Below are 23,329 nucleotides of genomic sequence, written 5' to 3'. Positions count from 1 at the left end.
TAGGGAAATAATTTCTGTTTATCATCACCCTCTGTGTCCTTATCTCTCATTCTCTAATGGTTCAGCTACAGTGGTTACCTACTGTTATTATGTAACTGGTGGTCACCATGGGAACAAGTCCCCACCAACCCCTCCCAACCCCCTCCGCTGGATATGGAGTGAGCGACTATTCAAGACAGCACATCACACAAAAAGCTTCATGGGATGATACAGCAAGCAACAAATGGCCCAGAGCCAAGTATGTTATGCTTGGAATAGAGAGCAAAGAGCACAAACACAATAGTGCTATTTGGTTGTATTTATTTTGTAAAATGCTTTATGTGAATCCATATCTGAATTACTTTGGAACAGAAATTGATTACTGGTCTTGTATTATGACCATAATATGTTTGAATGGAAGCAATACAGTGTAATTATCACAGATACACTATAGTATGTCAGGATGTTCAGTGAATCAGTTGAGACACAACACAATGCTGTGTGATAAATCTTATTTATGTTTATGAGACTGCTTGGTGAGAATCACATTAGGACATTATGTACACTCTGGGGAAACATCAACCTAGCTTTAATCTTTGGAGATGATTACAAGTCTATAGCAAAATCCCAAACCTAACAAAAGCCACAAACCCATTACATACTGTAAGCAATTCTCCCAGTGCCAGCAAAACCTATCATAAACTAAAACAATCTTTTTTGTTGTGATAATTAGGACTCATCTACATTCCTCAATTCAACTTATGCTCCCAACTAAAACTCCATTGTCCTCCTTCATACTGCATCACATTTTTTCATACACTTTGAGCTGGAATGTGACAATTCATTTGTTTTTCTAGGTGCCCAAAGAAAAAAAGTCTTGGAAAACTGTCTGTAGAAAGCATGCCCCGGCTTCTCATCTTCCATCTCTGAGTAGATTAATTAGTATTAGTAATAATTAAAATGCACCAGGTAAATGAGTGAATTAATCTCACTTATTAGATCTTACATAACCACATGTCCGCCCACAACATGCTGAGTTACAGCACTAACCTTTCCCCAAGTTTTAAGCCTTCTAATGCATCACTGATTGTATATCTGACAGTGAAATGATTTCCTGATCTGAAAACAGCACCCTCAAGTTTCATGGATTGAAAATTAAAAAAAACCATAAAAAAGTGCACAATCACTGCAAGAACCAGCATGCTAGATACGTACATCCGCAGCAGAAAATTAAACCAGCATGCACAGGAAATCCATCCCCAAGCTGAAAACAATTCAAAAGAGAATCTTCACTTCCAACTTACTATAGGATGGGTAGGTCACTGTTTCTTTCTCTCTCTTAGCATCCTCACATATATCTTTTCTCAGGACACCATAGTTACCTATTTTGTATATTCTGAAAGGTTCACCGAACGGTCAAGAGTTACAGTTATCTCCAGATATACTGCTACTATATCAAGTCTTTCAACTTATTTTGTACTATGCATGTCCATTCACACTCATTATATCCATTCTGAACAACATACTCATTATTTCATCTGATGAACTACAAGCCCACTTCAGTGTATTAACCAAGCTACAAAGTTGTCAGTTAAATGTTACTGAAATAATTTTTAAGTCTCCATACATAGTTAGAGTGATCATCTCTTTTTGATTATGGCATGCAAAGATTTCATCTAAAATATTTTATACTAAAGATTTAACAGCAAAAAGTAGAAAGCATTAAAAAAATGATATTAGCATGTCAAAACCAGTCAAACCAGTAAAAAACAATCTTTCCAAATGTCCACTTCATTATATATTAGCTCACTCATCATATCGTTGTTTGTTTATATATTGATGAATTAAAAAGGGAAATGCTCTAACTGCACGTGAATGTGTTATGGAATCAGTGAAACTTGGGATTTTACTCATTTAAGGTCACACAGGTTGAGCTGTACCCTACCGCTTCCAACTCCAAGTGTTGCTGGTGTACACAGACTTGTAAGTTTGTTTTCCCAAGGGCATCTTATACTCAGAGTAGGACACTGAGGGCCCCAGGTTTGCATCTGCCACAGGCCTCTGAGGCTGCCACTGTCTGGGCAGAGACCTGTAACCAGCATGACAGGCAGGGGTGGAGACAGTGCTCCTTGTTGGGGAGACAAATGATGGTAGCGGAGCTCGTCTCTGACTGCGACTTTGGCTCTGGCTCCAAGTCTGGCTGCCTGTTTTCTGCTGGGCTTGGTAAGAAACCCTGGCCTTCCACTCTGTTGGCGGCTCGGGCAGCATTTTGCGCTGAGCTGCCAAGCGGACGTTTGAGGCGAGGGTTTGCTGGAGGTTCTGGAATGCAAAGGCTTCATCCACTAGGCCCAGGGGATGCCGGGAGGCGGCCTCCCAGGGTGTCAGGGGTTTGTGGCCCTTCTCCAGCCAGGATGTCTGCCTTGCTGGGGGAGTTGTGGAGGCTCGAGCCGGAGGCTTTGGGGAAGAAGAAGCCGAAGCTGACTTCTGGCCTGTGGATGGTACTCTGGTTGGTGGGGAAAGGGAGTAGCTCCTGCCAAGTGCCTGTAAAGAAAGATCCAGACATGTTTATTTTACTAAGGTTAATTTTTGTTCGGCTGACCGGCCCTCCGGCCAAATCAAATCAGCTTGGAAAATGTTGGAAAATAGAGTAGCTCTTTTCAACACATTTCTTTTAAGTGCTGTAATACTCTAAACTTGTTTTTCATGTTTTAAATTGTTCTCTGTTTGATTATTTTTGTATAAATATGTAAAATCATGAAATAGTCAGAAAAATAAATGAACTTTTAAAGCTGTTAAAAGCTCTAGGAAACTTTAAACTTATTATGGACTTCATTGTCCATTCCACAGTAAGCCTCCTCAACCCAGTGCTTTAGCGTTTGTCCAAACAGAGTGAACTGCCCTCTTATTTCTTAGAACAACTGGCTTATGAGAGTGCCTGGGCTTCCTGGAGTAAGCCACATTCAGCTTGTTTTCATTGGATCTGCTTTGCTAGACAGCAACATGTTGACAGGATAACAGTGAGATGGTAAAACTGCCAAAAGCTCAATACTAAATTCTTCATTAGGATGCCTAGACAACCAAGGGTTATGTGGGGTGACAAAGCACCTCTGCACTGTTCATCGTCTCTGTACAATACATTCTGTTGGACATGGCAGACATGCAGAAAAGGCAGTGCTGCCATCATCTGGTGAAAGATGTGTAAACTCAGCAGATGGCAAGAAGTGGCAAAAATGAACGAACAGAATAGAAAATAGTGCAGTCATAAAAAAAGAAAAATGTAGCTGAATGAGTCAAGGGGGAATAAATTTTCTGCTGACTCAGGTATCTCGTAGGCCTAATATGCTTGTGGCAGCGTTATCCTGGATTAGGGCAGACACAAGAATGTATGAGTAGATTAGTAGACAATCTAAGGTCATAGTTTCATTCTACTGAAGGAGATTGCCTAGATGGCTATATATTTGCCTATTATATTTGTCTATTATCTAGCTGCCACTCTGCAGATTTTAATATATATCTCAGAAATGGGGCTGAGTTGGTTTTAAGAGTGATGACGGTGTGCATACAGAGGTTTCCGTTTGGAGACAGATGTGTTTTGGCTCTGTTTGTATAGTTTTATGGTAAGGCCAAGGTAAGGTTTTCTCTGGGGTCTATAAGAAAGTACATTTGAGAGTAGAAGGTTGGACTCATCTGAGATCTTAATGTGATCTGTATGTAGAACATTTGTCCTGCCTTATCCCGAAAAAAATGTATTAAATAATATACAGTATGAGGTACCAGTTTAGTAGTATCAGTATACATTTAACATTGTAAGTAAACTATTAATGTGCGGACTAGAGTAAAGTTTTGGTTGTTGTCTCCATTTTATTTTAATTATGCACAAATAACATGTTTAAATTGATTTATGTATGAATAACACAACCGTTTAAATGTACATTTGTCTTCAAAGTACGGTTGAGATAAAGATCTATTTGTAATCAGCCAATGAGGCAGTGGGGGTCAACTCTAGCTATTTGAGTAAGAATCAGATTCCTCCAGATAAAGCTGCAGAAATCTGCCAACTTAAAACACCATTTGATATTAAAACTTCCACTTAACAAATAACTGAAAATGCATGACACAACATGGATATACATTTCAGCAGGGGCCCACTCACTTGACCTCCAGAATTATCCAGCGAGCTCGCCTGTATTCAGTGAAGTCACCAATCTAATAATACCTTTCATACATACATCATCACTTAGACATTCTGCAGGAATGTGCTTCTCAAGCATTCACCAAAATTTCTGTAAAAGTAGGTAATTTGGATAATGAGGTGTTTTCGTCTGATGTTAACAAGCTCTTTATAGAGTGTATTTCATTTTATTGTTGAAAACGGATTCATTTTGAACCACAGTTATTGCAAAAAGATAGTAGGTGTAAGTGTTAGACTAATTGGATGGTACTTGAGTAGAAACCGATTGATTTGTAGCTGGAATTTTTTTCTGAGCAAATATAGAATACCTTTGTCATTATTTATAGTATAGGTGGAGAAGTGTAAAATTCAGCAAGATGAAAAGAAAAGAGACTAGAAATAGAAGAAAACCAAAGAGCATGCTCAAAGGACAAAAGAAAGGAAAGCCAAACAAGGATAAAAGACAGTTTAATGGCACTGCAGTGAATCATACAGAAAGTGCACTATGAAGAGAAACACACAAAGGAAAAGGAAAAAGAAAAGAACATGAAAAATAAAAGCAGCCCTGTACCAAAAATGTATTTGTGAACAGTACCAGGCTGGTTATCCTTTCAATAATTCTTCTTTTGTATATAATTTATATTCTATTCATATAAAACAAAAGCAGGAGAAGATGCATGGAAGAGAGAAGCTAGTGGAGTGGGCAACAATATATATTTTTGTGTTTTCAGAAAAAAATACTGCAAGGCTCTGAGATATAGTAGTGTTCGCTTGCTTAAGTTGAAATTTAAGCCTACTATCTCTGGAACTCAGCACTCCCTCTCATGAGACAGTTTAAATATAGTACCTAACATGATGCAACAGCTGGTAAAAAGCTTAAAATAAAATTAACCCACTTAAGTAGGTCCTATGGAAAAGACACTGGGGAAAGCCACTGAAGAATAAATTGTTTACTAATCAAACATTATTAGTTCAAGCAAAAAGTGTCACTTTTGGTAAGGAGTATCAATGTATTCTCCAGCCTTTAGTTGAAACTTCACAGAGTTGTTACATAATCGGTGTATTTATGACATCACTGACTGCAAATTTAGCCTTCTACTTGGTATCATTTCACCCCGCAGACCCCACCCTTCTCCTTAACTACTTTATTTTTATTTTTACTTTATCAATTTAATTGATTATTTTATTCAACTGTATTGTGTTTTAGTTGTTTTTCATTTGTTTCTTTGTTTATCAAATAAGATTAGGCACATTTCGAATTTTTTTCTTTCCAAAAATCAACTTCCTGTTCTCACTGTCTGATACCATTTGTTTCTGATTTGTTTTTTCTCTCACTCCTTTCCTTCAATTCTTACTGAGCATCATGCTCCCCTACATTCTTATATTGCCATCACTTGCCTCATCTTTTACATAAAATTACATACAATGTCATTTATAGTGATTTTCTAGGTATGCATATGTATCATTTTCTATAAACATGTTAAAATGTACATGCTTTATCAACAATTATTTTGGCTCCTTTTTGTCTGGTAAGAAATACTTACATCCCATCCTTATTCTTAGGTTCTTAATTTGTTTGTGATGCCATTCACATTAGCCCTCAAAACTTTGAAAACCATCAAGCTCTGCCCTATGACAGTAACAACATCAGATAGAGGTAAAGATAGTCATTGCAAAATCATGTTTATGTGCTCAGAATAGTCCTCTTGGCAGTGGACTGCAAGAGCACCATCCCTTTAACTCAAACAGACACCAAGCAAGTCATGATTCTACCAGAATCACTCTTTATCAATTGCTGTAGGCTTCCACACCTGAGCTGAGCTCTTTTTAGCTGTAAACTTAGGTTTAGGAGCAGCTACAATGTTGCCACCTGATACAGATTCAGGCCTTGCAGCTATAGGAAAACTAGGAGCAACATAGCTAATGGGAGACTGTGGCTGGTAAGGTACTGAGGGGGCTGCCAGGTAGGGAGGGCTATTGGCTGGTTGGTAAGGGCCCTGTGGTGCCTGTTGGTAGGGAAGGTTTGGAGACTGAGGAGCTTGGGGATGATAAGCAGGTGGGGCAGGTTGCTGATACTGTTGGTTATATGCTTGCTGGTATGGACCACCAGAAGGTTGTTGATAAGGATTGGAGGGAGGATAAAAATTAGCTGGGTTTTGCTGGTAGTGGCCATCATGCATCAGAGGCTGCATGGGCATCCCGTAGGCTTGCTGGGGATATGGGGTATTAAATGGTCCAGCTGGCTGGACGGGGGCCATTTGCTCATATCTAATTGGTTGGTTTTCGACAGTTGGGTTAGGAGGTGAACATTCAGGCTTAGATGCAGGGGGCTTGGCAGCTTCTACTGCTGCTTCTGCTGCTGGGCCAAAGGTAAAGAGTGAGGAATTGAGTTGATAGGGTTGATGCTTCATAACATCTATAACATTGAGGGGTTTAGGGGCAGGCTTTTGTTTCTCTTTGCCTTTTTTCTTGGCTTTGGCTGAAGGGCTATTTGGAGGGGCCTGCTTTGTTGCTGCTGGGGGATAAGAGGGGGACTGAATAGGATTATATGCCCGTGAAGGTGGAGCACGTACGTTGGGTGTGTATTTCCACTCATTTGGTAAGGAAGCAACTGGCGATGTTGACCGGCTTGCCTTGTTTGCTTGCACAGTCTGAGAGTCCACAACAAACTTTTCCATACGAGACTGCCTTTTGGCAAACATATCAGCTCCTTTCCCTCTGACGGCTGGCATCTCAAAAGCTGAACCTGGGGATGATGGGATTAAGACAGTGGCCAGTGGGTTGATAGGTGATGAAGCTCTTTGACCGATGGTAAAAGAGTGCATTCGCTGTGGAGGAGGTGGAGGGGTCCGGTTTTGTGGGGCATTTTGAGGTGGATGCCAAGGTTTTGGAGAGGTGTTCACCATTGACGCGGAAACATTCACAGGTGTTTGCTGTGACTGTGGTGCCCAGGCATTTTCAGGTGTCTGTGCTGAAGGCCATGTATTCATTGGTGGCTGTGGTGGAGTCTTTGAATTGGACTGTTGCCAAATTGGCTGTGGTGTGGGCTGAGGTGGAACTGGTTGAGCCCAAGGTGGTTGATGTTGGGCCTGATTTTGCTCGTGGGCCCAAGAATTCATGGGGTGCTGACCATGTTCTGAAGGGTGCTGGGCCCATGATGGTTGGGACTGAGCCTGGGCAGGTACTGGTGCCCATGGATTCAAATTGGCTTGGGGCTGCGCTGGAAGTTGTGCTTGGGTTGCTTGGATCCAAGGTGGCTGAACTTGGGCTTGATTTGGTGATGGGGGCCATACATTAATTGAAGGTTGCTGTTGCTGTTGAGGTTGAGCTGAGACCCAAGGTGGTTGAGACTGACCTGGTGCTTGGGCTTGTGGCCATGGTTGTTGTTGAACCCATGGTGGCTGTGTCTGGGATTCTGGCTGAACCTGTTGAATCCAAGAAGGTTGTGCTTGGGATTTTTGCTGAGGTTGTTTCACCCATAGTGGTTGATGCTGAGAGTCTGTTTGTGATGGCTGTGCCCATGCGGCCTGGGGCTGCTGTTGCATTGGTTCTCGAGGTTGACCCCAAGTTGGTTGCATTTGCTGCAGATTTGGCTGCTCATGAGAGTGCGTCCAGGGTGGCTGAACATGCGGCTGAGACTGTGCTTGCTCTTGAGGCTGACTCCAGGATGGCTGAATTTGAGGAGTCCAAGTATTTGTGGTGGGTTGAGGCTGTGCTTGGGTCTGAGTAGGTTGACGTGTCACCCAAGGTGGCTGTGATGGCGACTGATTTGGAGGTGGTTCCTGGGGCTGCACTTGAGCTGGATGCCAAGAATTGGTAGATGGCTGTTGTTGTGCTTGTGTTTGTGCTGCTGCCCAGCTAGGAGCAGGCTCAGGCTGCAGGGTAGAATTCATATGACAATTTTCCTCCTGAGCTGTCATTTGCAGAGGCTGTTGGGATTCAGACTCCGGGAGAATCCATGTGTGCTGTTCCTCTGCAGTGGTGTTGGCAGGAGCCTCCTGGGAGGCAGGAGGGGGAGAGGGCTTAGGGGCAGGTGCAGGTGTTGGCTCTAGTTCTGGAGCAGGGGTAGTCTCTGTGGTGGGGGCTACAGCAGGTGTGGCTACACTATTTTCAGCTTGTTGAGGCATGTCCTGGTTGGTTACTTCTATCTGTGGGGACCAAGGAGGAGAGTTGGGGTTGATCACAGGCTTTGGAGCCACTGGTGGAGGAGTCTTGTGTTTAACTCGTTGAGACTGGAGGAAATTACAAGCCTCAGCCCCAAGGCTAAGGTAGTCTTCCTCAGGTCCTGACTCAAAACCCAACTTCTTATCACTCCTGTTGAGGAGGTTTAGCAATACTGGGTTAGGTGATACTTTTGGTGCTTCCTTAAACGTGAACATAGGCTTGCCAGTATTTCTTCTTCTTGCATCCAACAAAAGCCCAGTCTTAATTGCAGGGGTAGAAATGCGCTCATCTCGGGAAGCTATCTGCTCTCCTTGGCCCACAGAATCTTGATTGGTCCCACTCATTGCGGGAGAATAAGGGGTGGCCGCCATGTTTTCTACCGAGAAAGGCTTTGCAGTACGATTGCTGAAGGAACTCTGCATTTCACTAGTTTGATGTTGGACTGTGCCATTGATGTTTGTAGAATAGTGCTGCATTTGCTGTTGCTCTTGATGATATTCTTGCTGCTGCTGATACATTTGCTGTTGTTGATAATGCTGTTGTTCATACTGTTGCTGCTGATACTGTTGTTGGTATTGTTGTTGTTGTTGTTGTTGTTTTTGGTAGTTCTGTTGTTGATCACAGTACTGCTGCTCCTGATATTGCTGGTACTGTTGTTGCTGTTGGCTTTGTTGGTGTATATTTACATCCATGTAAGCATGGCCTTCTGTTGTGGACTGCATGTAGGAGTGTTCCGCTATCTTCTTTTCAGCCTCTGGCACTCCTTCCACTGGAATCCCATGGCGCCTAAGCTCCTCATGTTCAGCAGAAATCTCATCCATCCTTTGACGCCGTTGGGCAAACATTAGGGCACCCTTGCCCTTGGTTTCAGGCAAACATTCCATCTCTGCTTGGTTGTTCAGGTTCCTTTCAATCTCAAGGAGACCCCTGTCCCAGTTGATAGTTAGCACACCTTTGCTACTATGGGCATTAGTGAGGAAGTGCTTGTCTGTTTCAGATTCGTTAGGAGCCACAAGGGTAAATTCAACAGTGTGGGTTTCTTGTTTGTCGTCTTCGTTTTCCTCGTCCTCTTCCTCACTGTACTCTGGTTCGTCTTCTCCTGTGCCGTAGCTCACAAGTGTGTATTTCTTGGCCCTCTGCCGATGTTTCTTGAACATCAACACCCCCTTGTTGTTGGGGTTGGGCGGAGCAGCCGTAAGAAGAAGAGCAATACGTTTACATTTGGACTTGGCCTCCTTCACCTGCTTCTCAGACAGACTCTCGCTACGCCTGAGCCCTGTACAGAGAAGGAAAAGAGAGAGTTCAGTGTTGAGATAGTAGTTTAATAGTTTAGAAAAGTGCCGTAGACAGGGGAATCAAAATAAATGCTTTTCTTGGATTGTTTTCACCTTAAATTATAGGTATTGTGGAGTAAAGATCAACACAAATCATTTAATCTGTTTGAAGGATCTTTTTAAAAACAACAACTTCAATCTTTGAAACAGCTTGCTCTCATTTGTAACGATTTTGTATGTACTTTTCAGCTCTCTGAAAAAAATCATGGGATTCTAATTCAATACACATCTTTTTGCCAAATTCAGCGAATATCTCCTCATGGTCCGCTAGCTGTCCGCTCAGTGAGTGTGCTGAAAAAAACTTCGGTGTTTGTACACAGCCCTGGCTCTGTAAATGCTAAACAAACAAAGTGGCTTGGACCGAGCCACACATCACTATTCCAGCCATTCCAGCCATGATTTGCGTGCCAGGTAACGTTAAATGACTTGCCCACGGACATTCAGCTTACTTTCTAGTTTGCCAAGATATGCTATTGTTGTGATGTTTGCTATAGTAGCAGGAGAATTGTAAGTATCGCTGTCTGGAGCTGGTGTGCTGGCTCTGGGAAACCGTCTCGTCCTCGCTGGCTGTTAGCTTCGCAGCAGCAACTGTAGGGACAGTTTGCTAACCCACAACCTAGCTAACGTTAGTTTTATCACTTGCTGTGCTGTTGTTTGCTCTATATCATGGTATTTGTCATGGTATTGGATTTCTCCAGAATCACATACACCGCCTTTAAAGACAACTTCAAGGCAGTCCTTGCACACTGTATCTGCATTGATCATGTAATTGTAGTTGATTAAATTACTTTAAATTATGAATGTGGAATGTTATTTTTATAATATGCCCATCCTGAATATCAGCTGGAAAATAAAATTATAATCCATCATATAAACCCCATTTTGATTTAGCACTCATTTGAAGAGTATAGAGCACAAAAAACATGGTGACAGATGACAAAATTATGTTTCAAAACAAAGTTAAGCAAGGCACAAAGCAATTCATTTCAGCATGTAACATTACACTGATATCAACCTTCAGTAGAAAATTTGTTTTGAAAATACATCCAATGTTCTCTGAAGCAGAAATTACAAAATACTAATAAACAATTAATATGATATACACAGTTGAACTGATCTGAACACACAAAAATATGCTGTAAACTAAGCTATTAACTGATTCCTTCACATGAGAAACATTCCATTCCATATATTCTTAGGCCACACATAATATTTATCCACCTATATCTATGTGCTTTTCCTCATTTGTGATTGTATTACTCCTAATTTGCTCATTCAATTGAACATTCTGTAAAACACCAACCCATAAAGCAATTATGAAATTCTCTGATCCATGTCTAATATCCTCATTTGTTCACAGACAATGAACTACATTAAAAAAGTTGTTCATTCCCATAAAGTAGATAGGAATAGGAACTGAGAAAGATTAAAGATAGCCTGCATGCAATAAATCCACCAGCACCAGAGCCTCTTTACCAGTCCTTATCTGTAAGTTCACAAGCTGTCCACTTAAAACCTTCTGTTCTTCTTAAATCTGTAACATTTGCTCACACTTAGGCCAATCCGATAACAGACATCACACGACATACCCACTCAAGAACCATCTGACAATGCAAGGCTGTAATAAAATAATATGTAGGCTTACTTTTTTATATTCCTGCAAGACTAACCTGAAGGTGGAGGAGACAGTGGGAGTGAGTAACGGACTCACTTATTTAGCTCAGTTAAAGCACCCAGTTTGAAAGGATCAGGTAACAGGCTAGGGGAGCACATGCTGGTGTCTGTCAAATGGCCACTTCTGCAGGCATCATCAGCGGGCTGGTGTTATATTTATGTCTTCAACACAGCTTGGAGGAACGCCTCACTGTCCATATTCATCATCAAGCCTCTTCAAATGGATAGTTTAAGATGTTTTATAAAGTGTAGTGGCTTCTCACATATGATCAATTCAACATCATTTTTTAATTTATTTTTCTTTTGATTCTTTATATTTAGTTTTTTGTCACCATCCTGTCTGCACTGTGTCTCCCTACTGTCACTTTGATTCTGTTGTATTTAATTCCATTCGAAGGAATGAGCACCCTCCTCCAACTGCAGTGAGAGACACATAATATTTTGAGGAGTACACACACACAACATCAGGCTTTGGAATGCACACGTGTTGTTGACAAATGCAATTTAGTGTTGACCTATTAGCTTGCAGATTCCCCCTTAAAGAATAGATCCTTATTACCCACACACTCACACACACACACACACAAAGTAAGAATAGGACATAACTCCATGGTACAAATGAAAATAGTCCATAGGTACTTACTGGCGTGTCTTGCCCGGTGCTTGTTGGGTTTGTCTTGACCCCCCTCAGAATCAGAGTCCTGCTCTTCTGCTGGTGTTGAATCTTCTGAGGGAATTCCAAATGAGACAGTAAAAGACTCAGGAACTCCTTCGCAATGCCCTCCTCCTTCTTCTCCTTCGCTTTGGGATCCAACACTTCCACTGACCCTGGGGCCACCCACACTCAGGATGCCCCTCCCTGCTCCTGATGCTTCTGGCTGCTGCAAAATGACCTCCACCTGCCCCAGCATCGAAGGGGAGCTGAGCACGACTCCATGCTGGCCGAGCGGCTCTCTGACAGAGCATGGCACATAGTGCGACGTGGTGGTGGTGTGGATCGTCTCAACAGCCTCTCTGTTTGAGAGTTCACCCTGGATCCCAAGAGCACTCCCAAGAGAGGTGCAGCCCACATCGTCCAAGGTTTGCTCAGACAGGGACACCTGGAGCTCGACCATGTCCCCAGGGGAGAAGCACCGCCGTACTTCATCATTTTCCTTAAAAACAGGCTCCCGGCCACTCCGATCACCAGATGAGGGAGCATGTAGCTGAGTGCAAAGCAGCTGGGGTCCCTTGGAGATCTCTGTGTCGCTGTCCAACTCCCCATAGTAGGCCTCGTCCTGGGATTCAGATATGTGGAGTACCCTTGGGCTTTGGGACCTGTGCTTTGGGGAGAAGATGTGGAGGGTGGTGCTCTCTAAAGCCTCACCAGAAGAGTCCCTCTCACCACAGTATGTTGCTTCTGATTCATAGTCTTCTGAGGGGATGGTGCAGTATCTTTTAGAGGAGAGGGGAGAACAGGAATGAGTGAGTGGTGCAAGTTTTCTTAATTCAATAACCACTGTTGACTATTAATAAAATGCCACCTGTGCATTTAAACCTAAGTTACTTTCAGATTAATTCAAAATCCCTATGCTACCTTTAAACTATGTGAGTTTTCTTATCTTCAAATATTTCTTTCTATTTTTACTTCCATATCAAAGACAGGTGTGACACACACATCTTTGTTTTGCCCATTAGATTACAATACCATTTGAATAAGCAATACATCATTACTGAGGAATGGAGCCATTGGATTGTTGAGGAAGTAAAACTTGTCTCCCATTACTGAAGTTGTCAAAGCAATCAAGTAGATTTAATCTTCATGCAGCAAGTTAAACGAAAGGGTCAGCTCACTGAAGAGGAAAGTAATCACGTTTCAACATTGCGCTGCCTAATTTCCACTTTCAAGGTCAGTGATGAATAGCGTAACAGAATGTCATTACCTCTGACTGCAATTATTGAATTTAAGCCAATTAGACCTCAGTGACTAGTCCTTCTCTCCAAATGGGAAAGAGTGACACATCATAATACATTTTGATAGCCACAAGCTGAAGTCTCTGGCTCTCCAAATCTACAGAGACAAGATTCTACAGTCATGCATTCATAGAAACAATCTTAATACAAACCCTGTACTGTGCTTATAGTCCTGCTAAGTCCCAAAGAACACAATTTTAAATTAGAATAGAACTAGATTCAACATTAATATGCTTGCATATCCCTCTGCAGTTTCAGTGTGGGTACATCAAGGCATATGCAGCAATATTTGAATACATGTCACCCTGATAAAGAGACTGGTAACACCCACTGAGTAATGGCTGAGCAGCTGCATGTCAATCAGACACACAAATCTGTAACACACTGGCCAAGCCAGTTGGAAGGTCAGCATGGCTGACACATTATTAGCTCACTAATACACACACAGACATGAATGCACATAAATACACAGACAGTCAGTGGTTCATTGAACTATGCAAAAAGGCACAGGTCATAAAACAAAATGCTATCTAAATGCTAATACAGTGGTGCAATAATAATTTTGCATTGTGGTCGTGAACACCACAGTGTTCACAGGACCTACAGTACTGCATGTCAGTGGTAATGATGCACAGATATTGTAGTGTTACTGAATGTACAGACATTTTCAAATGTGGTGTTGTGTTTGTGTTATCTGCAATTCACCGATTTTCTCTGGGTACTACTTCACTACCATTAATTTAATGTATGTGGCACTACCTTTTGACAAGCAGCTGCAGACAGTCGATCGATGTGTTGATGAGGGCAAAGGCTCGTAAAAGGGTGAGATCAGCACATGGCTCTCCGTTGAGTGACACCACCTCGTCACCGTCCCGCACTCCAGCCAGGAAGGCACGACCACCTTCTTCTACCTGTGGAAGACAAAATCTTAGTAAGAGGACAAAGAACATATATCACACATTGGGTGGGTCCATTATCAGCATAAGTAAACTTTTCACTAACAGCATCAGAGCATCACCATTAGGTAACAGTATCCTCAGCTGCCAGTGACCCCAAAAACACAAATGCTCTCCCTCAGGTAAAGATCGTGCAGTGTACAGCCGTACAGTGAGGATGACCCAAGTGTGAGAAGTGCCCTCTAATCTTCACACACAACCCGGCTATGTCAGTGCTGCTTTTTCCAGGAAGTCAAAATAAATCATCTTTGAAATATTGTCAGTTGCTACTAAGGTCATAATACAGAAACTTCTCCCTCAGGTCAGTGTCATAAATGCATTTTTATCTGGAAAAGCAGGAGGACAATGGTATTTTAGCGCTATCTTTAGGTTATAAAAAGAAGTCAAAATACATGCATTCTCATGAAAAAAATATGAGAAAAGTCTTCTTCTTCTAAGTGGAGCATAAATACAAGAGTGATCCTACAAATATTAATAATGTAAGCAAAACAAAAATTTGTGTAAATAAACAGTGATTTATGTTTAGCACTAAGCTAAGCACAATGTTGACGACCTCTTCAGATAAAATGAGGCTTCCTGGGAAGACTAAATGGGTTATCCCCTTTGACGTGTATTAAGTTCAAGCCAGGCAATGGATGATAATGTGTGTAGAGGGCAATAATTCCCTATGAAGTGCTACGTGAAGTACATCTCAAGTGAATCAAATAAAAACACATTTTTCGACTGGATCGTTCATTTTTAAGAGATATTATACTAGGATATGGAAGGTGAGGTTCTGGCCTTTCCCCCAAATTAATTCAAAACGTTTGGAAATGAAACCAGTAAAAGTATGAGACCAACAAGTCACTTTAGAGTCAAGCAACAATTTGCATAACTCTACAATCTACAATCAGTGTCACTGATATCGAAGTGGCTCTACCTTGTATTTTAACCATGCAGCTGCATATTATTGCTGTAGGCCAGCTCTGTGCAGATCCATTTAAAAGGCACCTCTTTACACAGTTAAACTAATGACTGATGGTTTCGTTCCCTTGTAATTGGTTCCTGAGGCCTGTAAAATGGTTCATTAATAAGAGGATTTAATATAGAGAAATACCCCATAAATTTTTCACAAAGGCCACTTATACAGCTAGGGGGATAAATGATTACTTTAGTACCATGCAATTAGAGGAAATGCTCTCAGAAAATATGTTAAGATATTTTGCAAAAACAAATAAACAGCTTTGGAAAGAAGGTTTATAATGTCATTATTTCTTGAGATTGGTAACCACTTCAAAATGTACCAATACTAGTGGGTGTTTTTTGGTGTGCCATGCCATCTACAGTTTAACTCTTGTTGCATACAATCCCTCTCTCTCTTCTCCATGTTTCTTGTCTGTCAACTGTCAAATAAAAGCAAAATGCCATAGAAATAATCTTAAAATACTGGAAGAGATAATGCTCCACAACTCAATTCATTCACCATAATGAAGTCATGTATCTTAATCTTTGTTTTGGCTAATTCCCCTGAAGGATTTATTTACAATTTTACACAGTAATGTTTATGATACATCAAAGTTAATACAGGTTAACCTCTGATGACACTGAACCTGAGTAAATGACCATGCTATTCTGCCATCGATCATGCTAATGTCCCTTTGCTCCCGTGGCAGCACTCTCTTCAAGTTGATTTATTTAATCACGCCATCACTAAACAAAAACAGTCTCCTAGGTTTCTTATATTAGTTGCTGTACCCAGAAAACCTTCCTGGCAAGCAGCAGTCACATAAATTGTGGAAATGCTAAGAGCTCAGAGCTCTGGCATTTCAAAACTGTGGTTATCCGTCTCCCTGTTTATATTAACACGACACACAAAAAGTCTGTGTTGCTTTCTCATGCCTTGCAGGATTTTCATGTAGTAAAGGTAAGGCGACAGTAAACAGACAAAAATGTAGAATGTTGAATACATGGGGATAACACACCAAACAGTCCTTCTTCACAATCACTGGCACAAAAAATGTGTTTGCTCTCTTTTCTAATTTGTTGATGTAAATGTCTAAAAAGATACCTAAACCACTGTAAACAAATCAGGATAAATCATGTTTTAATTTTACCACAACATCTCAAATATCTTTTACGTTTTGGAATTTCACGGGAACTGAGATCACCAATCAACTCTTGCAAGCACCATCTCCATGCACATGCCTCCTCCAAGTCCAGATACTTGCAGTAAAACAAGCTTGTCACTAGATGGCAATGCACACACACACACACACACCCACACACACACACACGTATTTTACTACTGAAGGAAAAAAATGCTTATGTTATGCATGAGCATAACATAAGCATTGGTAGAGACTCCAGTTTATGGAGATTTAGTGATTTGCTACCCCAGAACCATCTTAAAACCAATTGAAACAGTGCATCATCTGTCTGGCATACCATTGATGCTACTGTTTCAAGATTTGTATTTCAAAAGCAGACGCAAAATCAAATTGTGTTCCAACATATGGATAGAAGGAGCACTACCTTACCTACTTATTTAGTACAGAACCTTAAACACATACACAGCCTGAGTCTAACATAAGCAACATCCTGGGCAATACAACGAGCCAACTTTGCGATATATACAAAAATATTTTATGAGTTGCTTTATAGAGCTGGTAACTTTCAAATGAAACCCCTCCGACTCCATCCCTGAGTTTTTAAGAGTTAACAGTGTGCAAACAGGCCCTATAAGGCAGCCTGTGTGTCTGTCTCTTGGGACTCACTCCTCGCTACAGGGAGGATGGTTTGTCTTGAACGCCACAGCTACAACTCGTGCTCCAAAAAAGGAGGGGAAACACTTGTCGCCGTCTCTCCTCGCAACACAAAGATACACAGACAGTCGGCCAGTGTTCAGAGGAGACAGATACCACATAGCGTCTCAGTCCTGTTTGCCATATGCTGCTTGTGAAGAGAAGCACAGTCTCTAGTAACTGTGCAGGAAAGGATAACAAATAAATGCTACTGGAGGTGTAAGAAGGGAAGAACAGGCAAGGCCAGTGTTGGCCAGTCTTTTTCAAATAAAGTGCTTTCCAAAAATACCATTGCCCTGATCATCAGAATTTACTACTGACATCATGTGTGGCCACAATTAGACAACATTATATGCCTGTGTTATCCCGGGCTGCCCATTTTCAAATAATCTATTTAATAGGCTTAAATACAACAGAAAATCACAGGAAACACAGGACTGCAAAATGTGTCCACATAGCTCCCGGCGGTTCCTGCCCTTCACAGCTTTAAGCAATTATGTTTTTACATTTCAGGCAAATATTTTCCAGCTGCCTTACAGGTAGCACTCACACCATGTGGGAGGATAGTTACATTTAATGTCTTTATTCACACATCTATTCTTTTTTTTTCTTTGGTCTTAGAGGTGAGGTGTAGAAACATTTCCAGGGTTTTTTTTTTTTTAGTTCATTGAATTTAGGGACTATGTACAAAAAACATTATTCTCATACAAAGAAAAGTGATGTGCTGTACCAGATACAGCTACTAGCTAATTTCTATCTGCATTCCCTGGGCATACTTCTAATGCAATTAATACAACTTCAAAATACAATAAATACTCATTTCAATCATAGATACAAACAGTATGTAAATTTTAATTATTACACCCAACACTACGCAATATAAATTCTCATTCCCACTCAGTCCCCTTCCCCCACCAGCAATTTCCAACTTAATCCATACAAATTGCATTGTGTTATGCTGAATTATATTGTATTAGGATGTTTATACAAGAGTTCTCTTAATTTATTTTAACTTTAATTTGAGCTAAGAGAACTTTGCCCAAACTTTCCTTAATTTTGGTTTTGTGAAGATTTTTTTTTGGAAAGAAGCCTACATAGATATTATGTAAACAATATATTAGAAGTTAATATGATGATCACAGATGTTTGACAAACTGAATGTACATACAGGTACATTTTGCGATAAACTGAAGGACTACGTGTTCCTTTATGGCTTCATAAGATAAATATACCATTTCGGTTAGCTAAACACAAAGCTGAAAACAAGGCTGTTTTTCTTATCTCATGAAAGGTGACATTTTGGAGATACATGGTTTTCACAGGACAGCGATTGCAATATTAGGCACCAGTGAAAATACTATATTTATACATACAAATCATGATGCCACTATAACAATCCACTATGTGCCTACATTTGAGGAAAATAAACTTGACTTTCACATGTTAAAATGTGTTAAAAAAGATGACGTACCTCACTGGACTACACTTTCAGTGCCTATTTTGACGAATATACAAACTATTCCTATGCATGATCCTTTTTTTTTAATCTGGTGAGTCACATCGAAGTCCAACTGAGCCTCACTCTGGGTGGCACTGGCAAAGAGCATTCACAACCAGGAACGCTGCAACTCACAGCTACATCATCAAAATATAAAGCCGTTGGAGCGTCGGCCTTAATTTGTTGAGATGATGTGAAATAGAAAAGGGTAAAAACTAGTCATCATCTGAGGTCACTGCCTTCTCCTTGAGACCAGGATGTAGATGTTTTGCTGAAAAACACAATGCCAAAAACTCCAGTAATGGAGGGAGCTGTGAAGCCCTTTGTTTACTCTGGGAAAACAGCACTGAATGAATGCAGCAACCGCATTTTGCTGATTGCTTGGCAGCTTAATAAGGTTCCTATGGTGCACTATTAGGACCGAAGCATCGGCAACAAGAGACCTCTTTGCTCTGCTAAGGGAAAGATAACCCAGGCAAAGAGGAATTTTAATTCAAGCTATGAATATAATTGAATGGAGTGGGGATAACATTTGGATTAGTTCTTATTGGTATAGACTATAGAAAAGTCTTACAATAAGATTACATTTGCTTTGTCATGCAGTGCTCCATACCTGATCTGATGCATGTTGACATTCCACATACCAAGATGGCATACCTTACTAATTAGCAGGCCAAAAGTGTCCTGTTCAGGTTGGTAGGATTTAAGCAATTTCTTTTTTGGAATATCTGTTGAGTATTAATACACAATACATCTAAGTCTTTTTTGCTAAGACATCCAAAACGAGCATTACACTGTTACCGTAGATCAGATGTAAATTGTTTTTCTAAAGGTATGTTGGTGTAATTGTTGCAAAATTTAGTATTATGCAGTTTCTGTAGCTTTAAAAATAAAGTGACCTCATCAACTTTGTACTCAGGCCAGGACTCCAAATGAGAAGAAAAATACTGCCTCCCTTATATGGAAAGAACCTTTTAAGAGTGGATACCCCGTGCCCTTACACTGTACTGCCTGTCAGTACACTGAACAATCACTTTCTCTCAGGAAACAAAACACAGTTTCCACTACATTCAACAGAAGCTTTCAAAAAAAAAAACAACAACACATTTTATCAGACACAGGAGAGCGTCTAGCTTAGGAGTATTTGTCACAATCTTGGTATGTTTGCTTTTTTTTTACTTTTAACTAACAGACTTGGCTCTCTGTCCTTCTTAAAAGAAGAGTTTGGGGATATGTTTAGAGTTATGCCTTCCAGATGAGGTGCACTAAAACCCCCAGATGTCCTAGACTGAGGCATATGCATCATATGTAGCTACTTTACTGTAAAAACGCTTAAATGCAGTGTATTCACAAGACTCTTATGTAACACGTGAGAACACTTTGGAGGCCAGAATACTCTAGAATTGTCCAAAATTTGACAGTAAAGTTTCAAGAGAAAATTAAAACTGAAACAGGCATTAGAAGTAAGGGGCATTCTCCCATGTGAGGGAAAGGATAGAGACTTTCACTGTTGTTTTACTTACTAAACCTCACTGTTGCTGCTTTTTGGCAAAGTATTTTGTAACTCTCATGTTGGCTCACACTCAATAATTTCCCCATACAGTGCAGAGGACTTTGTGGGGTATTTGTACAAATGAAAATGAACAGGATAAGAAGGTTGCTGTGAATCTACAGGAATTAGTTTGTGTAAAACATTTTGATTGGATCTTGAAGTTGTCTGTAGCCTACGCTTGTCTTTAAGCAAGTGTTTACATATTTTAATACAACTTATGGATACATCTTCAACAAAGACCTACAGTATAAGGGTATGTGATAATTATCAATTCTTTTGCGCTTTTATTCTGATATAAGCCACCCACTAAATGCCAGAATCAAGGAAAAGTGATTTATTTTAGTCCCTTAAAATCAACTAACCAGATGTTTATAAGCTAATTTGAGGCTTCAGTGGACATGCATCCACTCGCTCATTTAGAAGAGACTATTTCATGACAACAAATGTGGAAATAATATCTACATTCATACAAATATCCTAATAAAAGTCGCAAATGAACTTCAGAAGTGTTTGAAATGGGTTAGGCATCTGTTGATGCTCTCAGAGTGCTTTCTTCTGGTGGAGCTTAAGAAAAACACTTCCATGTTCACTACATGGAAGGTGATGAGGGATATGTGCAGCTTGAGCACCTGTGAACATGCATTGTTATAGAGTTTCAGCAGCTCATCAAAGTAAAGGCACTTGACTTTACCTCTCACAGTGCACATATACATATGCACACAGCAAAACATCTTAAACTTCTGAATATAACCCAATTTATTTGTTTATTTTATGATCCATCCACTGGGTAATTGTAAAAGTAGATTACTGTATTGAGTGATATTATATATACAGTGTATGAAATTGAAAATGAATACATGCACTTCAGAAAGCAAACATGAATCAAATGGACGACTAACAAAATCGTGGCGTGTGATCATGTCATCACAGCCGACTAGTTAGAACTAAAATGATGCATTTTAAGGCATAAAAAGTTGCACATTTTTGCTTGCAAGACATAAAAAAGTGTGACAGATGGGTAAAAGTATGAGGAAATGACACGCAAATTATGCACAAATAACAGCCTAATGCCACAAACAGTATTATCTATCTTTACTGCCTCAAATTGTTGTGTCATGGCCTTGCAATATGTATAGGAAAGCCTGTTGAGCGTCATGAGGCAAGTGGCTTCATAAGTGGGCGGATGAAATCCTCGACTGTTACCTATAAGGGTTATTACCGCACTATCATGCTAAGCAAACATTATGGAGCCAAAGCATAACCTATAATTTGCCTAACCTCCTTTCTATCATTTATTTGAATGTTCTTTTAATGTGATATCTGCACGGTCATAGTTTTAGCTGACTTTTTGTTTGTTTGTTTGTTTGTTTTTGTTTGCGTTCCCGCATGACGCACATACCTTTCACTCTCCAGGTTGGTTACTCGTCTGTATAATGCTTTGCTTTCTCGCTGAAGTCTTTGTGAGTGATAACAGCTCACACTGCCCTCAGCTTCACACTCTCCCTCGGCCTTGACCATATAAGGGTCCCGAGGAATCTCGCACCAAAACACAGCCAGCGCGCACAAAAATGCAGCGACGCGCACTGCTCCGAATACATTCTCGCCCATCAGAGTTTGTCCAACATTTTCAAAAATCCCCCCCCCCTGAATTACTCAACAAAACTCAATTAAAAATGGATATCATGGATGATGGATTCAAATCGGGTAATTTATAGGATCTCCACAATAAGATTAATAAAACTTTCTTTGGGGCTTTCTGTATCATCTTTGCAATACGAAAACCAAACAATAAGAAAAGTCTGGAATAATTCTGTCCATTTCAAATTAATAGCTAAGTATTAATAAACTGAACACCTAACACAAAGACAGATGCGGATAGATACCTGGGAGACTAAGAAAGGTCTGTAGGTGTCCCCCTCTCCCTCTCGCAGGGTGAATCCCCAGGGTGCACCACCACGCAGCGTTACGCAGATGTAATCCCCGGTGCCCATGCTGCGCACAGCTCCTCAGCCAAACCTCCACAGCGCGATCATCGAGCTGTCAGTCGGACCAGCAGCACTTTACAAAAACCACCTCCACCACACCGCAGTATAATCCCCATCACCAGAGCTCTCCCTGAGTCCAGCCCGCTCAGGAAACGTCACGGCGCACAGGACCCGCCTGCAGGCGTTGCATGCAACTGGTGAGCTTGTATTTTGCCTAGATACATACTCCAAAGGACAAAACACAGACAGTGATAGCTAGTCTTTAATTTCCTGTTATTGATTAAGCAGCAACATGAGAATATTATCGTGTATTAATCACTGAATGCATCGGTAATTGTGTGATCCCATCTTATCTTTAGGCTATTGCAGCTGAGAGGCGGGCACACCTGTTGCATCCTTGTTATCTCCATGATCTGAATGGTTTGGCTTTCTAATTCGGCCTCCTGTAGTGTTAGTGTGATTTGTGCAAATCTAGTGTGTGTATATCTTATAAACATTTTCAGACTTTTTTTTTTCCACATTTGCTTTATTTATGTAACTGTTCTATCCTGTAGCCTGCATTTCCCCTCACTACGTGATGGTCTAATGCTGTTTCAAAGACTGCAGAGCTAGTTTAAAGATATTAAGTGTAGCCTACCATTGACTTAAAAAACACTATGTGACTTGCGTGTAATTTAAGAACGTAAATTCCTCCACAGCTTGTATCATACCCCCAAATTTTCAGGGACTATACCTAAATGGTATCTACACAGCTGTTCATTATATAGGGGCCTAAATATGTAGGCCTATAGGTGTTGTGGCCATATATCCTCAACTGTCATTTGCCTAATCAATATATTTACGGAAATCTGTTATCACAGTTTTTTTGTTGTCCTCATCCATATGTTACATTCCATATGTTCAAATTTAGTCTCGCTAGGATAGTTTTTTTTTATCATAACAGAGAGTGAAAGCTGAAAGCTGTGCTCAGTGTTCAGATAATGATGAAACGCATGTATTATAAGGAACGCACAGTCAGGTCCACATCCCCTGTGCTGACGTGTATGGGTGCCCTCTTTTTCACGCATGCGTACAGCGCCAGACACGACTCACAGTCCTGTCAAGTTAGCTGAAAATACATCGACCAGAGCCAGAAGTTCAGCTGTTTACTTTTCAATATAAAAGCATAATGTGACGTCTTAAAACAAATACTTAGGTGTACAGAACGTCAAAAGTGTTTTGCTAAGCTGTGAAAATATAATTTTTGCAAACGGGTATTGTGTTTGCGTCATTTATATCGTGTA

At 40.6% G+C, this 23,329-nt stretch overlaps 1 protein-coding gene across 3 annotated transcripts; it reads right to left on the bottom strand.

The window, feature by feature from the left end:
* Positions 1-283: 283 nt before the first annotated feature.
* On the bottom strand, positions 284-22,183 carry LOC122870033 (synaptopodin-2). Of its 3 annotated transcripts, none has more exons than XM_044183616.1 (5): positions 21,945-22,183; positions 14,035-14,186; positions 11,966-12,756; positions 6,784-9,590; positions 284-2,520 (listed from the first exon to the last, which is right to left on the bottom strand). In XM_044183616.1, the coding sequence occupies exons 1-5, from the start codon at positions 22,050-22,052 to the stop codon at positions 1,921-1,923; spliced, it is 4,458 nt and encodes a 1,485-aa protein (XP_044039551.1). In that variant the 5' UTR covers positions 22,053-22,183; the 3' UTR covers positions 284-1,920. The 3 variants fall into 3 exon arrangements, with proteins under 3 accessions (XP_044039551.1, XP_044039550.1, XP_044039549.1); XM_044183615.1 differs by having other exon boundaries at positions 6,724-9,590; positions 21,945-22,182; XM_044183614.1 differs by lacking the exon at positions 284-2,520 and having other exon boundaries at positions 4,602-9,590; positions 21,945-22,182.
* Positions 22,184-23,329: the final 1,146 nt, after the last annotated feature.

Source organism: Siniperca chuatsi, linkage group LG22, assembly GCF_020085105.1.
Source record: "Siniperca chuatsi isolate FFG_IHB_CAS linkage group LG22, ASM2008510v1, whole genome shotgun sequence".
Taxonomy (NCBI): Eukaryota; Metazoa; Chordata; class Actinopteri; order Centrarchiformes; family Sinipercidae; genus Siniperca; species Siniperca chuatsi.
Note: the sequence above shows the minus strand (reverse complement) of the source record. Positions and strands in the feature narration are given on the sequence as shown.